The sequence below is a fragment of the Salvelinus sp. IW2-2015 genome, linkage group LG9, assembly GCF_002910315.2.
Source record: "Salvelinus sp. IW2-2015 linkage group LG9, ASM291031v2, whole genome shotgun sequence".
Classification (NCBI taxonomy): Eukaryota; Metazoa; Chordata; class Actinopteri; order Salmoniformes; family Salmonidae; genus Salvelinus; species Salvelinus sp. IW2-2015.
In genome coordinates this window covers 31,306,588-31,321,816 of record NC_036849.1, presented here as the reverse complement: position 1 = coordinate 31,321,816, position 15,229 = coordinate 31,306,588, and the positions used below count along the sequence as shown (strand labels likewise).

The 15,229-nt window shown below is 45.9% G+C and overlaps 1 protein-coding gene and 4 non-coding genes across 5 annotated transcripts in view; all 5 read right to left on the bottom strand.

Annotated features, from left to right (window-relative positions):
• Positions 1 to 292: 292 nt before the first annotated feature.
• dync1h1 (dynein, cytoplasmic 1, heavy chain 1) overlaps positions 293 to 15,229 on the bottom strand; it is a 48,325-nt gene continuing 33,388 nt past the window's right edge. The window contains exons 51-75 of the mRNA XM_023994920.2: positions 14,205 to 14,400; positions 12,397 to 12,514; positions 11,875 to 12,090; positions 11,297 to 11,509; positions 10,802 to 10,929; positions 10,336 to 10,489; positions 9,716 to 10,013; positions 9,249 to 9,502; positions 8,865 to 8,999; positions 8,609 to 8,703; positions 8,255 to 8,429; positions 7,980 to 8,055; positions 7,581 to 7,741; positions 7,259 to 7,370; positions 6,955 to 7,139; positions 6,541 to 6,654; positions 5,828 to 5,998; positions 5,312 to 5,529; positions 4,760 to 4,863; positions 2,692 to 2,906; positions 2,228 to 2,381; positions 1,812 to 1,954; positions 1,273 to 1,441; positions 913 to 1,037; positions 293 to 679 (exon numbers count right to left, since the gene is read on the bottom strand). Of these exons, the coding sequence (XP_023850688.1) occupies positions 551 to 679; positions 913 to 1,037; positions 1,273 to 1,441; positions 1,812 to 1,954; positions 2,228 to 2,381; positions 2,692 to 2,906; positions 4,760 to 4,863; positions 5,312 to 5,529; positions 5,828 to 5,998; positions 6,541 to 6,654; positions 6,955 to 7,139; positions 7,259 to 7,370; positions 7,581 to 7,741; positions 7,980 to 8,055; positions 8,255 to 8,429; positions 8,609 to 8,703; positions 8,865 to 8,999; positions 9,249 to 9,502; positions 9,716 to 10,013; positions 10,336 to 10,489; positions 10,802 to 10,929; positions 11,297 to 11,509; positions 11,875 to 12,090; positions 12,397 to 12,514; positions 14,205 to 14,400 (4,058 nt within the window). The 3' untranslated portion in view covers positions 293 to 550. The remainder of the gene's footprint in view (positions 680 to 912; positions 1,038 to 1,272; positions 1,442 to 1,811; positions 1,955 to 2,227; positions 2,382 to 2,691; positions 2,907 to 4,759; positions 4,864 to 5,311; positions 5,530 to 5,827; positions 5,999 to 6,540; positions 6,655 to 6,954; positions 7,140 to 7,258; positions 7,371 to 7,580; positions 7,742 to 7,979; positions 8,056 to 8,254; positions 8,430 to 8,608; positions 8,704 to 8,864; positions 9,000 to 9,248; positions 9,503 to 9,715; positions 10,014 to 10,335; positions 10,490 to 10,801; positions 10,930 to 11,296; positions 11,510 to 11,874; positions 12,091 to 12,396; positions 12,515 to 14,204; positions 14,401 to 15,229) is intronic.
• Positions 2,484 to 2,553, bottom strand: LOC111969065 (small nucleolar RNA SNORD50). The gene has a single exon (XR_002877950.1). It is a non-coding gene; the product is annotated as a small nucleolar RNA SNORD50 (small nucleolar RNA).
• Positions 5,695 to 5,766, bottom strand: LOC111969062 (small nucleolar RNA SNORD50). Its single transcript, XR_002877947.1, has one exon. It is a non-coding gene; the product is annotated as a small nucleolar RNA SNORD50 (small nucleolar RNA).
• Positions 9,120 to 9,191, bottom strand: LOC111969064 (small nucleolar RNA SNORD50). The gene has a single exon (XR_002877949.1). It is a non-coding gene; the product is annotated as a small nucleolar RNA SNORD50 (small nucleolar RNA).
• Positions 9,595 to 9,666, bottom strand: LOC111969063 (small nucleolar RNA SNORD50). The gene has a single exon (XR_002877948.1). It is a non-coding gene; the product is annotated as a small nucleolar RNA SNORD50 (small nucleolar RNA).

The following is a 15,229-nucleotide window of genomic DNA, read 5'->3' as shown; positions in this document are numbered from 1 at the left end:
CATCTACAGATGATTCTTTGTAATGAAAGCATTGAACAATTATGCTATTATGGAGAAAATTCCACATTACAACAAGGGGCTAGTGTGCATGTAATTCAGCCTACAAAAAGCGGAACGATGAATCTAATCCCACAGTGGAAGCAAAATGCTCTGGTTTAGTCCCTCATATCTGAGATGGATAAGCAGCAATATGGTTACCTCACTTTGGTAATGCTGTGCTATTCTTAGTCATGCATGTAACAGTTAAATCATGGACCAAAGTTTAAAAAGAAAAAAGAAAAAAAGTACCCAGTTAGCCATGTTAAACCATTGATACTTTATTTTCCAAGTCATTTACGCCATCATAACATACAGAATCCTTCATAAAAAAACGTATTCACCTCTTTCCAACTTCCCTTTCACAATCCAACTGACCACATTACTCAGACTTTCTTCCACTTACCAATGACTAAATGTTACTTCTCCCACTAGTTACTTGACTACATTACCCTGTGGACTACACTAGGAATAAGTGATTAATAGGAATGATGAATAAAACAAATTCCAGAGTCTACTCTGTGCAGAGCACTGCCACTCCACGCTCGTAGAAGTTGTGAGGGTCTTCCTTGGTGGCGATGTCAAAGTCCACGGTGAAGATGAGATCAGCTCTGGTGAAGTTCAGGTACACGGGGAGAGTGACCTGTGGGAATGACGGATATACAAGCGAGTTGTCATTAACAGTACAATGTTCATGGTATTTGGAGAATGACTAGCTCCCAACATTCTATGAACCATCTATTGAAGGGAATTGGGAGGTCTGGTCTATGTGGAGAAAATTGATATGTAATACCCCCGAGGGGATATTGAATTCTAAAGAAAGCTTCACATTTCTGCATTCCCATGTACATGATATTCTATGTGGCTCAGATGTACCATGTGCTTCTTCTCTGCGCTCAATTGCTTCACCCAACGCAGCTGAGTCAGTGGCAACTCTGTGGAGATGTCATTGGAGAGAGACAGCTTGTTGTTACCGTGGGTGGCTCCCTGCAGCTTCAGACCTGTCGGGGAGAAAGAGGGGTTTGTAAAGGACACTTAGGTTGATCATGTATATTGGATAGAGAATGTATTTTAATAATCCAGGCCTAGACTTAATATGGGTCCAGGAAACCAGCCCTGGAGGATCACAGCCAGACCATAACTATATTAAAAGTAGCTTTGGTTTTAATTCTTGCTTTCTGGGTGAGAATACCCAATGCCCTGTCTGGTACTGTATACTAATACTGGTGAGCTGACCTTTGATGCCGAAGCTGCAGGCATCAAGCGCGGCCCCCTGGGCGGTGGTGACGTTGACCTCCAGACACAGCTCCTCCAGGGACCAGCTGTTGGCCTGGGCCACGTACTGACGGGTGGCCGTGATGTAGGCCTCGGGGACAAACAGGCTGCCTAGGCACACATGGATGTTCTGGACAGGAAAAGACACTGATTCAGAGTTGGTGGAGAGTTATGGGTAACACTACTGCTTAGAGTCCAATACCTTGTCTAATGTCAAGTTCCCGGGGCCAATTATGGTATAATTTCATTGCAAATCACCCATTAATGGGATTGCTTCCAAAGTGGCTTTATTTTTAACTCTTAAAAAGTGACAACTTGTTCATGGACTTAAAAGTAGTTTGTCATTCAGACTTAAATGAATAAAATCCAATGGGATGCTAATATTCCAACCTAACGAATTAGGCAAAGCAGCTGTCTATGTTCATGGAATCCTTTTAAGGCAACACCAAATCCACTTATGTCTTCCTTTCCCTTTGATATAGGATGTCAGATGAAGGCACCTTGAGCTCCTTGGCGCCCCCGCTGGCGGCTCCCTGGGAGATGGCCTGCAGCTGTTTGACACGCTCGCTGAAGTCGGCCACCCACTGGATAACAGTCATGGACGCAGGCACGGTGTAGCGACACCAGCTACGGGGCAGGATACCTGGACGAGACACACCGTTAGCACTGGGAAGCCTTGTAGAAACTACATGCCAAATTCCTAACTCGAGTTGCATGAGTTTAACTTTTGACCACTAAGTAAAAACATCCATTGATGTCAATGGAAGACTTCTATAAAAACAAAAAAGTACCACACATGGATCTTAAATTAGAATTTGAGCCATTGACTACTACTGTAATCCTCACACATTGTCACTATGTAACCATATTAGATAGTGAAACGAAGATGATCTTGTGTAGAGAATGAGAGGAGAACCTTTGACGAGGTCGTTGATGAGGGTGCGCAGGTCGTTGGTCTGTTTCTTCTTGCCCTCGCACACCTGCACCACATCAGTCAGGTCCTGACGCACTTCCTGCAGCATGCGGGCGCCCATCTTCACCTCGCGCTCAAAGAAGCGGAACAGAGGATCCTGTGTGTGTGTGTGGGGGGGGATTAAATGTATAGAAGTTGATTAAACAAGATATTTTCACCTGTATAGTCCTTGAAGACACCCACAGTGTTTGTGAATTGCATATCAGATGTCAGATCCATATGAGTTTCATTCACATGAAATCAGGTTTGGGATAGATTCATCACTTAATGCATAAAGGGAAAAAAGCATTATGTAAGAGAGATTGCAGTGTGTAGGTTGGAAATAGAAGTGTCAGGAAAAAGGCATCACAACGCCCATCAGATCCCAGGCGTCACGCTGACCAAATGAGACGTTGCCGGGACGTTACCTTAATGTTCTCCACGGTGCGCTTCAGGTGGTTGACCACCTGCGGGATGAGCGTCAGCCAGTTGGTGGCGGTGGTGAGCAGCGTGCGCATCCATGCGGGCTGGGCTTCAGCCGAGGTGGACGCCGTGCGCTCGCGCTTAGTCTCCTTCTCGTAGGCCAGATCATCCTCATCCTCCAGCATCTGCATTTTCAGCATCTTACCCATCATGTCAGTGCCTGAAGCAGCCAGCAAGGGGAGCAGGAGAGGGGTAGGGGAGAGGGGTAGGAGAGGAGGAGGGGAGACAAGCCCAGGGGAGGAGTGTGGGAAGAAGATATCAACGGTGGACCAAGAACATAGCCTTGTACTGCCTCATCCTCATAGAAGTGTTAATAAAAGGGTTGTTGTGTTTCACAATCAAAAACAAGGGATTACAACATAAAGTCAAAGACAGACAGACGACAAAAGTCAACATTGACAAAAACAAGTCAGTACCAACAAAATGGAGGGAGACCATGCAATATTTCTTAAAGGAGGACATATAGAAGTGAAAACATTTTCTGGGGCTCTCTGAGAAAAAAATCAGCTGTAACCAAAGGGGAAAGGATGGATGAAGGGGATGAGTGGATGGATGAAGGGGATGAGTGAATGGATTGAGGTGTGGATGGGGAGGGATGGATGCATCAACAGCTGGGAGTTGGAACTGGAAGCCAAGCGAGACACGATAAATGTGAAATACAGCTGCTGGAGGGTGAGAACACCCCTCTTGCTGGACAGAACACTCCCATTCACATGGGTAAGGCTACCACACGGGGGCCTTCGGTTAGAACACTGGAACTGATATGAGGAAAGGAATAAGGAGAGGAAAGGGGCCTACAACCACATTACTGGAAGCAGTGAGAGAATATGCTCTGTATCAAATGGTAGTCATCAGGGCATAAAATGAACACCTGCCTTATGCAGGAAGAGCTAGGTGTTGGTGGGTAAGAACATATATTTTACTAGCCACGTTGGCGGGTAGGAGCACGTGTGCTGGTTGTGATTTAACACAAAAAAAAAATGCTGCAGTAGCTGTTTTCAAAGTACTGCTGCCATTTAGTTTCATAGCTGCTAAATCACACCTGTCAGAGCTGTGCGCTCTGAGTGAAGTGCTGATATGTTCATTTTAGGAGGCACTGTGCACAGGCATCAAAGTTTGTCTAATTTACTATAAAGTCTACAAGGTGAGACTTTGTCCTTGTGTTTCTTGGCTATTTCAATTGTTTTGTTCACAAGCTTGGTTGTTTTTCAACGTTAGTTTGAGTCTGCTGCTTCAACTGATAGCTTAGAGACGCCCTAGTCAGATCCCAAATCTCTCTCTCACGCACACAGACAGGACTCAAGTGGCCCTGTTACCCCGTTAACCTCCCGCCCTTAAAAAGGGCAGCTGAATATTTTGTCTCATCTGATATTTTGGTWWAAWWWWWWWTTTWWWWWAATAATTGAGCAATATACCACATTACTTCTTAATACACTTTTTGTTTTAGAAACATGGTCATCAGTTTGTTTTTTATGTCATTAAGGTGACAAAAACATTTGGGCTGGTAAAAAATACAAGTGGCTGGTGGACCAACCTGCCACAGTGGCTGGTGGACCAAAAAGTACATTTTAGGCCCTGGTAGTCATTCCTGTAGTTCAGGGGTAGGCAACCCTGTTCCTGGAGTGCCACTGGTACTGCAGGACTTTGTTCCAACTAGGATCCACACAATACCAACGGAGGTAATTAAATCAGTGATTTCCTGAATTCAACACACCTGGTCTTCCAGGTCGGTTAAATCAAAAACATGGTGCCTGCGGCCCCTCCAGGACCAGGGTTGCCTATCCTTGCCCAAGTTAGAATATGCTCTACACCAACGGTAGTCAMTTCCCTAGTTAGATGAGAATGAGGCTTGTGGAAATGAGGCCTGTGGAAATAAGATGTGTTACAACAGATATGGAGAGAAGAGAAACCAAAGATGAGTGATGAGTTTCGGCAGTCTCCTCGCTGCAGACAAAGGATCCCACAGACAAAACCGGACAAGCCCCTTGAGTGCAGCTGCAGCCAATAGCATACCCTGAGTGGTGAGCAGGACCTTCTCAGCGTTGCTAGGCAGGCCCAGCCAGGACGGGGTCTGGGTGTCTGGCAGCATCTCCACCCAGTGCATGAACTCCTCACGTCTGGAACCAAAGACAGAACAGTGTTACTGAGGGAGGAGGGAGGAGAGAGGAGGGAGAGAGAAAAGTTTTACTGAGAGGGAGAATGGTAGAAAATCGCCTAAAATGTGTGCATTTCCCCTGAATTTCTTTATGACAAACATTTCACTGAGAATTGATCACAATATATAGTTTTTTGTATACTACACCTCAGTTTTCAGTTGATACACACACAGGAAAAAAATAAACGCAACCATTTCAAAGATTTTACTGCGTTACAGTTCATAGAAGGAAATCAGTCAATACATAGGCCATTATCTATGGATTTCACATGACTGGGCAGGGAGCCAGGTCCAGTCAGTCAGAATGCGTTTTACCCCACAAAAGGGCTTTCTGACAGAAATACTCCTGGTGCGTTTATATTTTTGTAATAACATTAAAGTAAAACTACCACCCAACCCCAGCCACTGACCGGATGCCATCGGGCATCTTGATGTCCTTGTGACCGTCCACCTTGAAGGCCAGTTTGAACTCTGAGTCGAAGCTGCCCGTGGTGAAGATGCGATCCAGGAAGGTGTTGAGCAGGCGCTGGTCAAACTCGTTGTCGATGCGGCCGCCGTAGATGGACTGGGCCATCAGGGTCTTCAGCGCTGCCCAGGGGATCTTGTCTGGGGAGATGTTCTGACGGCCCTGGGGATGTGGAGGAACAGGAGAATGGAAGGTTATCACCATAGAAATACCTGTTCTATTGTCACCACGCACATCCAACTTAGAGACTAGTCATTTTTTGTTTTTATTGAGTGACCTTCAACTTCATTCTTAATTGCAAGAATGTATATATTATGTGTGCATTGCATATCAGAAGTCAGATCCGTATAAGAGTTTCATTCACATGAAATCAGGTTTGGGATAGATTCATCATCTAATGTAAGAGAAGTTCAGCATACAGAAAGAACCCAACGTAAGAGACAACAGCGTGTGGACTGACCTTAGCGGTGTCGTCCAGCCAGGTGTCCACGGTGTCGCAGGCCGAGCGCAAGTCCGACTCTCCGAACTCGTACTTCTTGGACCAGCCCAGCGGGGCATAGCGCAGACGCTCCTGGATGACGGCGTGGAACCAGGCCAACAGGAAGTAGAGGCGGGCACGCTCGTTGGGTGCCTGCAGAGGATGACAGACAAGGAGAAGAGTTTGTTTTTAAAGGGGAAATCTGCAGTTCAAACAAAGTGGCCACCCCACCACTGTTTTGATAAATAACTGAGGAATGGGGTTAGAGCTCTCAAATTCAGACAGAGCTATGCATGCAAGGACTGACCATCCACAATATTAAAATTATAGTTTTAACCATGTTGTTTCAAGACTATACAACGTTAGTTTTCAATTACATTGTTTACAAACAATGGAGTAAAACAAGATTATATCTTGGTTTCTTGATGGGGTAGGACACTTAAACTAAGCTCAATAGGCCTTAGTTATATTCTTAAAGAATCTATGGGTATATAATATAAATATATAATTCATTTAAAAGTTCAAAAATGATAGTCACAATTACAGATTGACCCTTTAATAGTCAAGGTAAAAAGAAATCATTCATCCAAGTTTACGGAGGACGAAGGTGTGAGACGAACAGAGGCAAAAAGTGACAGGAGAGAAAAGAAGGAGCGAGAGAGAAATCAGTATTCATATATAGTTGTGTTGGTCACCTTGCACATGCGAGCCACAGGGATGCTGCTGAAGGTCCTCAACATGTTGGCCTTGACACCGGGAGGAGGTTCAAACACAAAGATACGTCCAGCACGCAGCAGGTTCACTGGCACCTGAGAGGAACAGAGAAAACACATTTAGATCTCTCAATAGTCAAGACATTCAATAACTGTGCCACATGGCGAGAAAAAGCTTGAGGTTAACCAATCACAGTGATAAGTTATACTTCAAGTAACGTGGATATTTTTTTTAATCAGTTTTTTATTTTGATCAACAATTGAGTGAGCTTGAACTTTCTTCAAAAATCCCTTTCATTACTGTTGTGTGTTTATGGTCCTCAATACGGAGTGTAAAACACTGTCATACTCGCTAGCTTGTTTATTTTTCTAAGGAAGTTGAAAGTGGAATGTGACCTTGGGGTTGATCTCCATGGTGAGGAAGAGACGGAAGCTGGCGTGGGGCTGCATGGAGTGGAGCTTCTTCTCCAGCTGCATCAGCCAACCAGGAGCCAGGTGCACGTTCTCCAGCATCACCCACCTGCCGGACTTGACAGCGGTGTTGATGTCGCGATCGGCCTTGTTGAAGCCCTCAGCAGAACCTGAGAGAGAGGGAGAGAGAGAGGAGGAACCAGGTTTCTAAGATGCCAGTAGATGTTTCATACTTACTCCTGGGCTGTTTTCAAACTGAACTGATTAAACCCCGCTGTAGGCTACCTACCAATGGAGATGGAGGTGATGTGTTTGTTTTCCTCGGCTGCCAGGTCCCGGACCAGGCCGCTGGCGTCGTACCCGGGTACGGAGCACATCAGAACAGGGGTACTGGGTTTCACCTAGGCGGGTAGGAGAACAAGTAGTCGTTTCATGAGGAGATGAGCAGTTGTAATATGCAATGGTACGCYGAACAGCGACCCTTAAAAACACTTAAAAACATACTGTACAAATAACACACTGAGATGATTGTCGATTCAGGGATGTCCAGACTTCTGTACCATAGATATGAAATGACTACAATGGTAGATTCTGTTTCTATGCTCTGTTACCTCGCTCTCCACGATGTTGCCCAGGTCAAGGGGCTGCTCGATGATGGCCATGAAGGTGTCTCCCAGGACCTTAGATACAAAGATGTGGGCCATGGCCAGCATGCGGTCCGGACGGAAGGCTTGGATCAGGAGCAGCTGGTGCACTGCCTGACCGATGGATGCTGTCGAGGACAGACAAAGTACATTTTTGACATTGACTACATTGCAGTCGGGACTGCACTCTATACCGCCACCACTGAACCACAAACACTCAAACTACCCATTTTCTCTACATTCATTTTGTATTTTTAATGCAAATTCTATCAAGAGCATAAATTGGGATCTCGACAATGCATAGCAGCCTCTAAACTTCATGGGTTGCCATGCGTCCCCCAATGTAAATCGGATTGAAAGACTCACTTGACTGTTTCTCCTCTGTCCACAGGTAGGGCACGGAGAGCTCAGGGGAGTTGCTCTCAATCCACATGAAGAATTGCTGCAATGGTAAAAAAAAAAAATCCATGTCAACCTCAATGACAACTTAAATTTTCCTTTCTTACTCGTTTCTTCTACAAAATAATTGTAACTCTTCTGCTTAACAAACAGTTTAGTAAAGAGTCGGTTTAACAAACGGTTTAGTAAAGAGCTTCACATTGCTAAAGTAATTTTCTTCCCCTTTCCTCCAAGTTTCTCACCTCATCAGCTTCCACCTTGGAGACCAGGTCCTTGAAGGCGGGGAGACGGCTGAGAATGATCATGGCCTCACACTGCTCCGTGGTCAGGCCCTTCACCTTGGGCACCGCTGTACCCTTCAGCACCATCTCCGCACCGCGCAGGAAGTGCTGGAACTCCGAGTCGTAGGACGGCTCGCTGAGGGCAACAGGAAATGGTTATCAATAAGATGCAGGGCAACGCCACACTGTCCACACTAGTATACCACTTAGAATGCATCCTCAATACATTACGGTAGTGTAGATTTTGGAACCGAACCATGGACCTTATCCTTCACATTATAACCAGGAGTGTGTAGAAAGTTCAAAGTTCAATACCTTGTCATGCCTTTCAGGTTGATCCTGGCTAAGAGCATGGCGAAGGTGATGTGATCCTGGTTACACATGCCTCTGGCCACTCTGTTGAACGCCCCCTGAAAACGAGACAATGGGATTGGTGATTTTGCACTAGAAAACCTCTAACCAAAAACCCATAAACTTGAGCTCTTTGAAGAAAAACTCCAGCTCTAGATGTTCTAGATGCAAGGTTTTTAGACATTCTAGGTTCTAGTGGGTGTTTGAGACGTGTGGTTACCTGGAAGAGGTCCTTGGTGATGTGCGTGAGGCGCTGGGTGTGGTCGCTAACGCTCTTGAGGTTAGCGTTCTCGTACAACACCGTGTGGTAGATATCCAGGAAGAAGTGCAGCGAGTACTGGTACAGGAAGTGCATCTGGGGACGGACAGGAAGTCATCAACACAGCAGGCTGGACCGGTACAGTACTTTTTGGTTCACTACTAGAAGGTTTTTAAGAGGGTCACCACCATAGAAACAGAACTAGAAGAGACTTGCATATCAGAAGTCAGATCCGTATAAGAGTTTCAATCACATGAACTCAGGTTCGGAATATATTCATCATTTAATGCAAGAGGCTGTCTGCACACGGGAGAATCTTTATAAAAGATAGCAGTGTGTGTGTACCTGGTTCAGGGCCTCCATGGTGAAGTAGATGGAGCTGCAGGCCGAAGAGAGGGACAGGTACTGCTGCGACACCGCCTCCACCTCAGCCATCACAATGTCAGTCTCTTCCACCTTCCTGGTCACCTCCGCCGCCTCCTTCTTCAGGTTCTCCAGGGTGGTGATGATGGTGTCGTCGTCCAGGATACGACCCTTGACCTCGTTCAGGGCCTGCAGCAGGGACTTCTCCAGTTGGCGCAGACGCACCTGGAACTCACCTGGTGGAGGGAGGGAGGGAYGGTTAATGCTTCCATATTTGAAGGATAAAATAGGACTAAGAGTAMAGAGTAGATACTTTCGTGTGCATTGCATATCAGCAGTCAGATCCGTATACGAGTTTCATTCACATGAAATCAGGTTCTGGATAGATTCATCATCTAATGCAAGAGACTGTCGGCACACGGAATGAGTTGCGCAAGCGCGCGTCTCACCTTGTAGTTTGAGGAGGTCGGAACGCTTCTCGTCCACGTCGGGCCTCTCGGCCTTTAGCACCTCGTTGAGACACTGGCTCTGCAGACTGCTGCGTGTCACTGTGAAGTTGACAAAGGTCACACGAGAACACAGGTCTGGAGGGAACTCCACCGTGGGGTCGCGTGTGGAGAGGAAGATGACAAAGGATGGCGACAAGTCAATGTCCTGGTCGCCAAGGGTGATGAGCACGCGTCCGCCGGTCCTGCGCACCTCTCTGTTGAGCACCGGGTTCAGGATGGGGTCGTAGCTCTCTACATCCTGGGGGAGACATTGTTACATATTACCATTAGTTACATGGAAGCTAAATGGTTTATTACCAAGGTTGGCTAGCCCAACAGTAATCTTGGAACCCAGAACCAAACGTTGCATTCACTAGRTAGCTACTGGAGCTAACATTTACGTTAAAGCTTATGTTAAATATAGTAACATTTATGTTACCAGTCTCAAGGGAGATTATATTTTACGGCAGCAGCAGAGGACTACCTCCCAATGTATTCAGATTAATAGCATGTGTTACATGGTATTGTAGAGGTACACATGGTCTGGAACATGCTGGATCGACCGTGAAGTCTGTTCTGACCTGCACAAGCAGAGGGTTTCCGAAACGCAGTGCGCTCTCGAGGTTCTTCCGGAAGGCGTCATCCAGGAAGCTGGTCCTGGTGATCTTGCGGTCCTTGTACTCGTTCATGATGAACTCTGTGGCCTGGCCGGACGGGTCGATGATCAYTGGATACCTGGGAAAGGTTTTATTTTTTTAATGTATTAGAATCTCATTTAGCCCAAAGAAATGGACAGCTTTCCATGAGTCTTTAAAAAACAGTCTATCCATCACACTGTTGGATGCACCGTGGAACTAGGATAGGCATTCATTATACAAACATTTCCATGGTAAAGTTTAGTATCTTCCGACAGGATCCGCAGTGAAGTGTTTAGCTTTCCAAACAGGTTTATGATAGAACTATCATCCTCTACCACTCTGTATTGGTCATTTAGGACATTTCAACAAAAAAAGGGGATGATATTGTGATTCGGATAGACACACTCACCTGTTGAATCTCTTGAGCATGATGGCGTTCTCGGTGCAGAGGTCGTCTGCCGGGAGGGAGTTAGCCTGCCAGCGCAGCCTCTCGTCCGCATTGGACAGGTACTCAGTCCTGGCGATGTCCGTACGGAACTAGTGGAGAGACAGATTAGCCATACAAAATGGAGTCTAGAACATTACATAGAAAGAATACGGCCTTGAGTTACAGATGACTGCCAGAGTCGGCGTAAAAGTCTGGTTTTTCAAACTTGGGTTGTTCATGCGACTCAAAACAGTTAACCGTCTGAACTAAAGCCTAGGAAATAGCTGTGGGAGCCAACACAATTCTCCACATCTCCCACAAGGTCGTTTATCATTAGGGCCAGTATTTTTAACCCTCATCCTGTGATTTGACCTGTAAAAACTCATGACCCCTTCCTACTCATGATGTCAACTGAAGCCTAGTGCGGAGAACTACCTCCGTTACATGAGCCACTGAACAACCCAACCCCCCCAGTACCTGGATATTAGCCTGCTGCAGGTGGTGCGACCAGGTAGTGAAGAGGTTCTGCCTCATCTGCTGCTCGAAGTAGCCTGCGTAGGCGATGAAGGCTGCGGACAGCAGGCAGTCCCCGGCGATGGTAGCCATCTGGTTCTTGAACGTCTCGCTGGACTTCTCCCAGCGCTCGCTCTCGGCAGACAGGCTCTTGAGCAGGGCTGTGCTGCGGTTCACCTGCACTCACAGAAGACGGTCAAGGTCAGATTTAACAATGATGGATTGGATTGATACAGCGCTTTTCCACCTAGTCTTCAATTGCTTTACATTGGAATGGAGTTTTAAACTGAAGTCTCATCCCATTGGGCAACATTCTATTGTCAAGTCTAGGGCATTGACTTTCAGAATGTTCATAGTTGAGATGCCACGCCTTTTTCTTTGAAAAAAACACTATTTGCTCTAAAACGCATTTCCTAAATCTCTTGCTAATTCCTAAGGTTATGGAGAAATGGTATCGCTGGCTAATTCCTAAGGTTATGGAGATTGTGAAATGGTTTAGTTTATTGGGAATGGATGTTTTATGGGTGGATGGACTTCCCTACCTTCGCCTCGACGGCGGCCAGATCTGCCTTAATGGCCTGGGCCTCAGAGATGAGCACGGCGTACTCCTCCTTGTAACGGGCGATGCTGGACTCCAGGTCATGGATCATCTGCTCCACCTCCTCCGCCTTGGACTTGTTGTCCATGGCATCGTCCTCCAGCTTCTGCAGCTCGTTCCTCAGCGGCTCCACGCGCTTCAACATGTCAGCGTAGTTCAGCTAGAAGAGGGGGAAGAGATGGGTCCATATAATTGCAGGCTATAACTGCAGGTTATAAGTAAGGCGCAGAGTTTTTACACATGTTAAGGAAGAATTTACTCCTGGCACTAATTAGACATTACATGAATCTCAAATATTTTCTCTCCAAATGCATTGGAAGATCCAAGATTCCTCCTCTATGACATTCTCCTTCAATGAGTTTTGAGAGGGAGACGAGGAGAGAGGATGCAAGGAATCGAGGAAAGACTTGAGTCACCCGTAAACCGTTCCCAGTATAAAAGATCAGTGGGTGGGTGGTTTCCTTACCTGAGCGATGGCCCATTTGACCATGGGCCCACAGGCCAGGGAGGCCCTGTTGACCATCTCGTAGTTGAAGTTGGGGTTGGACATGTAGTTCTTCTTCATCTTCTCACGGATTGACTCACTGCGTTTACAATAGAGGTCACAGGGTTATAGGACAGAGCAACAGGCAATTGTATAAAATAAATGTGAAATTAATTAAATTGCGAGCAGGGTATTCAGAAATGATTATGATGAAATTATGTACGAAAGGGGTGGCGTGCAAGGAAGCAAAAAAAAWAAAAYAGYCTTTTTGGTTGTTACAGCTTTGAAAAAGGGAAATTTCACCAAAAATATGACTGGGTTTGTTTTGATCGTGTCTGAAACACTTCTAGCACAGTGAGAAGTGTTTCACATATATACTTGACCACAAAGGTCTGCGGGTCTGGGTTTCACGCGCTGAACGATATACCCGATGACAACATCCGGTGTATTGATGTGGTGGATGAGATCTAAAAAGGCATTTCACGAAGCCTCTGTTATACCGACCACACTATACATCTGTGTTAGATATGGTTGTCCTTGCTTGACAGAGCCATTAGATGTCTTTTCAGCGATGCTCCTATTGGCCGATTCACTGAAAGACTACAGCTTGGTGTGGGGGCGGTGCTTCCTGCTCTGGCTCCGTTGTGCATCGTGCATTCACTATGAATGCCGGAGTGGGGGTACACTTGGAGCAGACGAATACACAGGAAGTTCTTCTTCTTGAGTCTACCGGTGAAATTAAAATGCACTTGTTGTAGCTTGTACTGGGATTTTTGGGGGGATAGATAGATGACAAAACCTAATGTTGTTAACATAGTAATGACTGATTGAAATGGGTGAAATTCCCCTTCAACTGGAAAATTACATTCTATTTAGTATTCTGTGACTTATGAATCATTTTGAAATGTTTCATCCAAATGGATACAGATCGTAGCGACTGATTTCAGACTGTTTTTCTACCAACTACGGTCAGAAAACACATCTAGCCAACTGCTGGACATGCTAACTTGATTCAATGAGCATAATCATGCCAAGATTGGTCTACTATCAATAAATCAGTACATTACTCTTCTTTATATTCTGATTTCTCAAGACAACCAATTGGCAATTAGCAATACAGTAAATCACAACTGCGTGAGGAAGATTGAGATCAGAGTAATATAAAATGGATAAGCACAGTACCTCATGTCCTCTGAGACAAAGTTGACTATGTTGGTGATGAAATTGTCCCTGACAATAACTTGTCTGATCTTTTTCCAGTCATTAGTCTCCTCGCCCAGCAGTAAGCAGATAGACTCTAAGGCCAGCTTAACCGTGGGAGGGGGGTTGGTCATGGCACGCACTTCAACAAGATGGTGACGCTTAATAGAGCTGACGGCTGGGGAGGGATGGATGGGGGGAGGGAAAAAGAGGGGGGGGCCACTCTTTAGGAACCATGCACGACAGAAGGGGTGGGAGGAGGGGGGTTTGACAGCAGCAAGGTTGGGAGAGGGGGGCAAAGGGACTGTTTCAGGGCAGCGGTGTTTAGGCATTTGAACTCCATTGAAGAAAGAGGCCATTTTGGATCTCTTAAAACTTGCTAGCAGGAATGCGTCTTYCTCTAGATTTGACTGTAGAAGTGCCAAAACATGTCGGCAGCWCAGACCAAACCGCTCTGTAATTGGTTCAATCAAATGTCAAATCACACAACTCCTCTCTGCCATTGAAACAAATCACAAACACCCCTTCCCTCGGTCACGCAAACCCCCACCGCCGCAATCTTCCCCCTCCAACAAAACACTCATGGTCACCTGATCTCATCGGCAGAAAAGTTAACAATGGTGGGGATGAAGTTCTCCCTCATTATGATGGAGCGGATCTGCTTCCAGTCTGTGGTGCTCTCCCCCAGGAGCAGGCAGATGGACTCCAGGGCCAGCTTGACCGCCCCCGGCGGGTTGGCCATGGAACGCACCTCCACCAGATGCTGCTTCTTAATGGACTTAACGGCTAACCCCGGCCAGAAGGGGGGGGGGGCACAAGAGGACGGAGAGGAGAATCAACAGCAAAGAGGGAAAGTGAGAAGAAAAGTAGAGAAGTTAGAATAAGAAGAGAGATATCCATCTCGTACCGGGAGACCGCGGGAGAGAGGACAATAAAGAACCTAAGTTGAACTTGGAAAGAAACAAAGAAATCTGCTCAAAAAGAGCAATGTTGTTTCTATCAGCGGGGCATCTCATAATGTAAACTTGCTGTTTCTATCAGCGGGGCATCTCATAATGTAAACGTGTTGTTTCTATCAGCGGGGCATCTTCATAATGTAAACGTGTTGTTTCTATCAGCGGGGCATCTCATAATGTAAACGTGTTGTTTCTATCAGCGGGGCATCTCATAATGTAAACGTGTTGTTTCTATCAGCGGGGCATCTCATAATGTAAACGTGTTGTTTCTATCAGCGGGGCATCTCATAATGTAAACGTGTTGTTTCTATCAGCGGGGCATCTCATAATGTAAGCGTGTTGTTTCTATCAGCGGGGCATCTCATAATGTAAAACTTGTTGTTTCTATCAGCGGGGCATCTCATAATGTAAACGTGTTGTTTCTATCAGCGGGGCATCTCATAATGTAAACTGTTGTTTCTATCAGCGGGCATCTCATAATGTAAACGTGTTGTTTCTTATCAGCGGGGCATCTCATAATGTAAACGTGTTGTTTCTATCAGCGGGGACATCTCATAATGTAAACGTGTTGTTTCTATCAGCGGGGCATCTCATAATGTAAACGTGTTGTTTCTATCAGCGGGGCATCTCATAATGTAAACTTGTTGTTTCTATCAGCG